This window comes from Oncorhynchus gorbuscha, unplaced genomic scaffold (assembly GCF_021184085.1).
Source record: "Oncorhynchus gorbuscha isolate QuinsamMale2020 ecotype Even-year unplaced genomic scaffold, OgorEven_v1.0 Un_scaffold_750, whole genome shotgun sequence".
In the NCBI taxonomy this organism is placed as follows: Eukaryota; Metazoa; Chordata; class Actinopteri; order Salmoniformes; family Salmonidae; genus Oncorhynchus; species Oncorhynchus gorbuscha.
In genome coordinates this window covers 140,434-148,185 of record NW_025745793.1, presented here as the reverse complement: position 1 = coordinate 148,185, position 7,752 = coordinate 140,434, and the positions used below count along the sequence as shown (strand labels likewise).

The 7,752-nt window shown below is 46.0% G+C and overlaps 1 protein-coding gene across 3 annotated transcripts; it reads left to right on the top strand.

Moving 5' to 3' along the window:
* The first annotated feature begins 246 nt into the window (after window positions 1–246).
* On the top strand, window positions 247–5,649 carry LOC124020029. Of its 3 annotated transcripts, XM_046335451.1 has the most exons (3): window positions 247–2,913; window positions 4,352–4,427; window positions 5,373–5,649. In XM_046335451.1, the coding sequence occupies exon 1, from the start codon at window positions 751–753 to the stop codon at window positions 2,287–2,289; it is 1,539 nt and encodes a 512-aa protein (XP_046191407.1). In that variant the 5' UTR covers window positions 247–750; the 3' UTR covers window positions 2,290–2,913; window positions 4,352–4,427; window positions 5,373–5,649. The 3 variants fall into 3 exon arrangements, with proteins under 3 accessions (XP_046191407.1, XP_046191405.1, XP_046191406.1); XM_046335449.1 differs by having other exon boundaries at window positions 4,352–5,649; XM_046335450.1 differs by having other exon boundaries at window positions 247–4,427.
* Window positions 5,650–7,752: the final 2,103 nt, after the last annotated feature.

The window sequence follows — 7,752 nt, the reverse complement described above, 5'->3', positions numbered from 1 at the left end:
TGGTTATAACCATTTCCATTAAAACTGTGGGTGTTCCGAGAGAGAGAGAGAGAGAGAGAGAACTCCATACGGGTTATATCCGCTAGAGAGAGAGAGAGAGAGAGAGAGATAGAACTCCATACGGGTTGTATGGTAACTTTCAAAACATTTACGTATATTTTGTGACTGTTATAATAAAATGCAATGTGGTTATAACCGTTTCCATTAAAACTGTGGGTGTTCCGCTAGAGAGAGAGAGAGAGAGAGAGAGAGAGAGAGAGAGAGAGAGAGAGAGAGAGAGAGAGAGAGAGAGAGAACTCCATACGGGTTATATGATAACTTTCAAAACATTTATGTCATATGTATCTGTAACTTCTATGTGGAATGTATAACCAGAAACAAAATACCTGATGTATATTTGAACAAATATTTGGACAAAATACTTAATATTGGTGATATTGGGCTGAATATTCGAATATATCTGTTGGTTGCGCGTTCCATAAGGCTATACAAACCCATACGTTTTTTCTAAAACTGAATATGCGAAGGAGAAGCTCTGAGATAAGACAGAGTACGAGCAATAGTGTCTCCAAGAATACATCGCTGGTATCAACTAGCGACGGGCTAAGTATACTCAGATAGTCTGAATATATGTTTCAATTGGTCAAAATATACATATATATACTAAAACACACAATCTGATAATTCCGATTAAAAATCCGATTTAGATCCGATTCATTTAAATTGAATTCCGATCCAAGCAAATTCACAATGGCGACTCCCAATACTCCTAAGCTGAAATTTAATGAATTCCTAGACCAAAGAATGGAATACAGATCGGGGGGAAAGGAACAATGGAAGCACATAAAGAAAGTTTGGGAGGGAATAAAGTTAAGATGGACTCAAGCAGGCTATCTAGGACAGGGGCTGCCAGCCGGGACCCAGCTGAAAACAATGGAATGTGAATTGAGAGAGACGTTGCAGGAGACAAGAGACATGGAGGTAGAAAGAAACAAGGGCCATGTATTCAAAAACCAAGGTACCAAACAGAGAGAAAGAGCAGAAGCGGAACTAAAGATAGGAACTTGGGCCATCGAAGAAGCGCGGAGAGCAATACTGAACAAAAATCCTGAAATGATGGGGGTGGCCACTCCCTCACAAGGGGCAGATGTGCAGACGAGCCACCACCAGGAGATGGCGCCAAATCCATTTCCCTCTGCCCTGGCCACTCCCTCACAAGGGGCAGATGTGCAGACAAGCCACCACCAGGATATGGCGCCAAATCCATTTCCCTCTGCCCCGCCAACACCTGTGCCCTCAACAACCAAACCCCTTTACCCGGTCCTGTCAAATTTGGCTCCACCTTATACTGAAGAAAGGAAAAGGGCCGGGCCCGCGTCAACACAGGCCCCTGTGTTCCTGGTAAAAGAAGGAGTACTCCGAGGGGATACGTTGATCAAAGGGGGCCACCTGGAGTGTGAAGAATTAAAACCTGGCCCACAGGGTTACTCCACAACAGGGGGTGCACAAAGGTGCACACCAGGGCCATCTGACATGCATGCCCCTCGATCTATGCGAGAACAGCTCCACCCCAGTGGCCACACGAGGAATCCATCCACAGATGGAGCATGGGGCAACGGGAGCAGCTTGAAGTCAGAGGGGAGGGGAACCCCCACCTCCTGCACATCCAGTGTGTACGGAGAACATAGAGGGGAACCAAGGAGCGATATTCGTAAGGAGTATTTCACAAGTGGCCGCCGACAAGAAGAAAATTTAATGACTTTCAGTGAAACCGGACAGACCACCTGTTCCAGATACGTGGCAGCAGTAGCTAAGGCTATTGAGAAGACAGCACACCTGGTAATGTGCCACAAGATGCAAATACACACCCACCATGGGGTGGCAGCATACCTCATCAGCAAAGAATTTACCTTCAGTGCGGACAGAAAAAAACAAATCCAGAACAAATGCACTCAGTCGCACATCACTTTCGTGAACAACGACAATAACATGGCAGATGCACTCACCGCAGAAGATGGCCTAGCACACTCCTGCCAAGAGAGGGCAGCACAAGAGCTCAAACTGAGACCAGACCTGGAAAATGAACCACTGACATCTCCAGACCTATGGCTGTACACAGACGGATGTTGCTACAAGGGAGACACAGGAAACATAGCTGCCTATGCGGTCATACAGCAGCTGCATGACAAAACACATGTCACGTTGGAATCAGGAATTATCCCCCAGCCAGCATCGGCACAACTTGCGGAAATTGTGGCTTTGACTCAAGCTCTAGAGAAAGCCAAATGAAAAACTGCAAACATTTACATGGACTCGGCATACGCACACGGAGCCGTGCACATAGATGGACCACAATGGGTTAGGCGCAACTTTACCACCACAGGTAACCTACCCATCAAGCAACGAGCCCAAATCGAACGTCTGATACATGCCGTGTCCTTACCAAAGACAGTGGCCATAATGAAATGCCGAGGCCACCAAAGACTGTCCAGCAGAATCAATCAAGGAAATGATGCCGCAGACCTGGCAGCCAAGGCCGCAGGAGGATACAGCCCCCGACAGATGGTGCTCGGGATAGAACCGGCAAGGACTGAACTGACAAGCCAACACATACTAGAACTACAGGAAGAGTGATGCCAGGTCCACCAAGAGAGGGAGGTCATATGCCCCCTCTTGATGTACACCAGATAGGTATGACTGACTATGTAAGAAAATTGACGGAACTGTCTGCAGCTCTCTCCAAACAGATACACAGAGTCCATGAGGGGGAGCTGACGGGAGATCCAGAGCATCCAAGGGTAAAGGTCGGCGATTGGGTAAGGATCAAGGTCCACAAAAGAAAGTGGGCGGATCCCAGGTGGACTGGACCGTACGAAGTGAAGGAGGTTACTTCACACTCAGTCCAGGTCAAAGGTAAATCGGGCGCACCTTGGCACCACTTGACTCACTGTACACCAGCACCGACTCCTTCCAGAACTTTGACTGAAGTCAGGGTCGATTTGAGCGACCTAAATTTGATTCCAAACACAGAACTTTTAGTTGGTGAGGATGTGGGAACAACTCCCCAGCACACCAACTAACCGGTCTTCCAGAGATAGGGGCTATCCCTGGACGAGATTGGGGATATCGGGCCCCGTGTTTGTTATTTTTATAGTAGTCACAGGAGTTTCCATGGGGATTCTCCTGTGGGTATTAGAGCATCATACACCTACATTACAAGCAGATATAGGACCCTCTAATGGGTCATCCAACCTGACCACATCCATGGCACATATAGAACTGGCCAATCATTTGCACAAGAGGCATTCCCCCACCCCTGACTCTGATTGCAAGGCGACCGACATAAGGAGTACGACCGTTTGCGTTCCCATAAACACAACCAATATCATTAACATCCCTTGGGGGACCCTAGGGTACTCGAGACAAAAGGGGAGGGAGCAGTTGGGGTCCAGTGCACTCTGGTCTGCTGGACACGTATGGTATATGACGCTAGGAAAAATTGACAATTGGTCTTGGAAGAATTTGGTGGGGGAAACAGGCAGTGGGTGGGAAGACTGGACGACAGATGGGGAGGCATTGCAATGGCGGAAGCGACTGACCCTAACTAAGACAAATACGGGACGGGAACTTATCATTAGACCAGGGAGCGAGCCTCTAGGGTGTTATAATTTTATTCTGGCCCCATGGAATTCTGGAATCAAATATTGGTCGTGGCAAATTTGTTTGACCAATAATCCTAAACCTACCTCTATTACAGTAAAGGATGACCTGAACACTCCCGTAAAAGGATCCCCTTCTTCCCCACTGTTTGCCCAAGTAGAGGCAACGTCCAGGCTTAAAAGTCCGGACGACATAATTCTAACAACTACAGGCGTCTCAGGTTTTTCTAATAATTGGCTATTGTTGACTGAGGAAGATGAAAATACCACCAGACAGAGTTGCGTGGTGTGCATGGGCGCTCGTCCACTGCTTCGAATTGTCCCAGCAATAGTGTCTAGAGCATGCCTAATTCCGCTTATGACTGCCGATAACCCCAGGGATAACTGCACTGCCTGGGATGACGTATATCCGGTCACCAAATTCACCACTAGAAAACCAGTGTTTTCCAACCAGGTAGCAATGGCAAATTTTACTTGTGTCAATATGACAGGAGGAGGAACCGAGGTGGGATGGATTCCTGGGGATTGGTGTCTGAAAACAGTTAATGTTAATGGAAGTTTCAGGCCAATATCCAGAGCGGATGTGTGGTGGTGGTGTGGTAGTACGGTCCTGTTTGATAAGTTACCCTCCAATAATACTGGACACTGTGCACTGGTTACTCTCTTGTTGCCTGTTGCTATCTACCCAATAGGAGCGGAGGACCTAGTTCACCGGATCTAATTCTGGGATAGATACCTCGATGTGGGACTCCTGGATGAGTGCGTTTGGTAAATATAAAACCCTTGTCTCCTCCATTTTAGTCTCCATTTCGGTGTTCGCTGCCATTCTGGTTCTCTGTGGTTGCTGTTGCATTCCATGTATCCGGTCCCTTACCACTAGAGTTATCTCCAGAGCTATTGACCCTTCCTCCCCTTCCCAGATGTACCCTCTGCTTGCTAATGACCTGCCAGAGTTTGAGGATGAGGTGGAGAATACCTTTTAGAGCGTGTCACATCTCTTTGGAGATGTGAAGAGAGGGAATCACAACTTTTTCCTGCTGGAAAAAGTTGGCTTATGTGGACAAACATTTTACTTTTATTTTGAGCTGTTGTTCTCCGCTCTGTTAAATGAGGGTTTTGAGTTCCTAGGTGGCTGGTAGCCAACTTAGTACATAGTGGGATTGAATGGAGGACATGTAGGTATTTTAAACCTTGTGACTGTTATATGATTCATTGCTGATTTTGTGTTCACACCCTTGGGGATATTTTACATTGTAGCCATACCATATATATGATTAACACAAACTTTTCCTTCTGGGAAAAGTTTTCTTTTTGTGTCTGGATCCAGTTTAGGTTGTGTCACGTCTCTGGGGAGATGTGAAGAGAGGGATTTGTAAAGAAATGTTAATTCTTATGCAGGTGACCATCTTATGCAGGTGACCAACTTAATGCTATTGCCTTGCTGTAACTGAGACAACACATAGCAACGTATTTTCACAGACTCACTTAAATCATCCACAACACTGTCAAAATAGGATACATCCTAGCCACAGGTGCTAGCCTTCAGTTCGGCCACAACATCCAGTGAGGACACGAACGCACACACATTACACACTAACTACCGAGGACATACAGATAAGACTCCTACACACATTGGCAGGGAGAAACAGAATAGGGAGAGACAACCTTGACTTGGAGACAAACCAGCGCACATACATAACCTCCTTTTTCTAGCTGAACATTGTGTGACTGAGAACAGGCATGGAGGGATTCTATGATGACGGACAGACAACTGAGCCAATGACGGAAGACTACACCCCAGCCTGAGCCTGAACCAATCCGAAGAACCGAACTTCTAGAATCAACCTACTTTCTGTTCTGTATTAATTGCTTGTGCAAACGATTAGCGGGGCTTTTTTTGTTGGTTCCTCATGAGCTAATAGAAGGGCCCGTATATACGCTGTACCAGATATCTTTACTCTGAATAAACTGTCACTTGTCATACAATCTACCACCTTGTCTGCATCGATCCTTGACCGGCTCACCCTTCATCATATCCCATTATCAACAGGGTCCACTTGAAACGGCCAAAGGGAATGGTCACAGCAGTCTTCATTTGATCCTCACTCACCTTAACCTGGAAGTATCCAATGTCGAGAAGATGCAGGAGTTGCCCAAAGCATCTAGGAACTCCTCCACATGGGGAAGGGGGTAAGCATCCTTGCAGGTCACCTGATTCAACCTCCTATAATCGCAACATGAGTACACGACCATTCTTGATGATGACTGATGGCGAATCCCGCCGACTGCAACTTCCCTTCAGTGTTCCTTGTGACACCAAGTTGAACGCATGTTTTTACTTTCTGGAGAACTTGAGGTGAGATCCATCTATGTCGTTGTTTAATTGGCTCCGTAAATCTCCCGTTGGTATACAATGTATCACCACTACTGCTGGCCAGTGTCATTTTCAGTCTTAGAGAATACCTCCTTGTGCTCTTCCAACAACGCCCTCCAGGTTCACTCCAATTGACACAGGTAAGGTGTCAGCCTTTACCTTGGTTACGCCAGTTTCAACCTTGTTCAGCACCTGGATGTGCAGGGCATTATCTTCTACCTCAATGGTAATTGGCTCTTTCAGATGAACCTCCAGGGGTTTGCACATTTCAGCCAGTCTAATCTGGGGGAGCAGCCTAACAGTCTTGTCTGTAGCATTGAGCAGTCTCACATGCACCTTGCCCCCATGGGTGTGGGTAAGAACATTAGCCAACAGGACTCCATTTGGCAGGTTCGCCCCAGCCATCTTGTCTACCAAAACCTGCCACTTCTGCGTCGCAGGAACTCTGTATCGACCCTCAACGATCTTCTCACTGTACGGAGGGATTGTTACTTTCCATCTTTCCGCTACCTTTATAAAGACAATCCTACCTGTTGGAGCAACGTAACTGGTCTGCTTCTCAATTTTTTCCATGATGGCCTTCAGCATTGCTTACTCTCGAGCCAGTTGATGGCGATCTAATTTTGTCACCCCTTCCTGGTAAGAGACAAGGAGTCCTTGAAGGTCGCTGAGGACACTCATTCCCACGATGCCGGGTACCCCTTGTTTCTTCTCTCTCAGACGGAGGATCCTTCAAGATTAAGACACTTCCCAAGGAGGGTTCTTCCCTCCATGCACTCGATGTTTGTCTCCAGACAGCCTATAACAGGAATCTCCAGCCCGTTGGCGGCAGGGAGACGCACACGTTCTGGATCACCATCCCCAACATGCTTCTTAAAGTGTTTCTCAGTAATGGTGGTGACCTCTTGACTCCGTATCAAGTAAACACCTCGCCTAGACTCCAGCAATTGCCAAAAGCTTTAGAATTCTGACTAGCCTGTGTTTCTTTCAAAGAGTCTTTCAAAGACTTTCAAAGAGTTGTAAACAGCTGACTGGCTACTGATGGTTGATGGGCTTCTCTCATCCTGGTCATCAGTGTCTGTTAGTTGGCCCAACATGGCATGGTGTTAGAGGAAAATATAGTTTAGATGATCAATTATGTATACATTAATGATTAGAACCATTTATGCTAATACTATTATGTTATGATTTGAAAAGTATGGGTTCTTAATTGTACTGTTACTGAAAATGTAAGCAGAAATGAATTGTGTCTGTGTCTCCTGGGAAAGTTTAGGGAGGAGGGATGCTGTGGCTTTTCAGACAGATAAGAAATGCCTGGAAAATGTTCCATTCCTAAAACAATGGGTTCTTGTGAGAATCGGAGAGAGGGCGGGAAACTGATGATGTCATGTTCGGTTTATAACCTGTGGAAATGTGTGTAAGCATTTAGTACTCATCAAGAATAAATGCTGAACTTGTTTTTAAGACTGGTCTCTTGCTAATTCATGCAAATGATAAACTTACAACTTATCATGAATTAGAAATGAGTGCGAATTGAATTGATTTTGGCAATAAAACATAAAGGGATTACGAATTCCTCTATCAATTTGGTCCTTCGAACCGAATCTAAACATCTCTCTCTGTGCCTGGAGGTAGTAAGCTGGAAAATCGTGCACGGACGAGTTTGACTCGTTTTACTAAAGACCTGTCCTCTGAATTGAGGTTAAAATTGAAACAGGC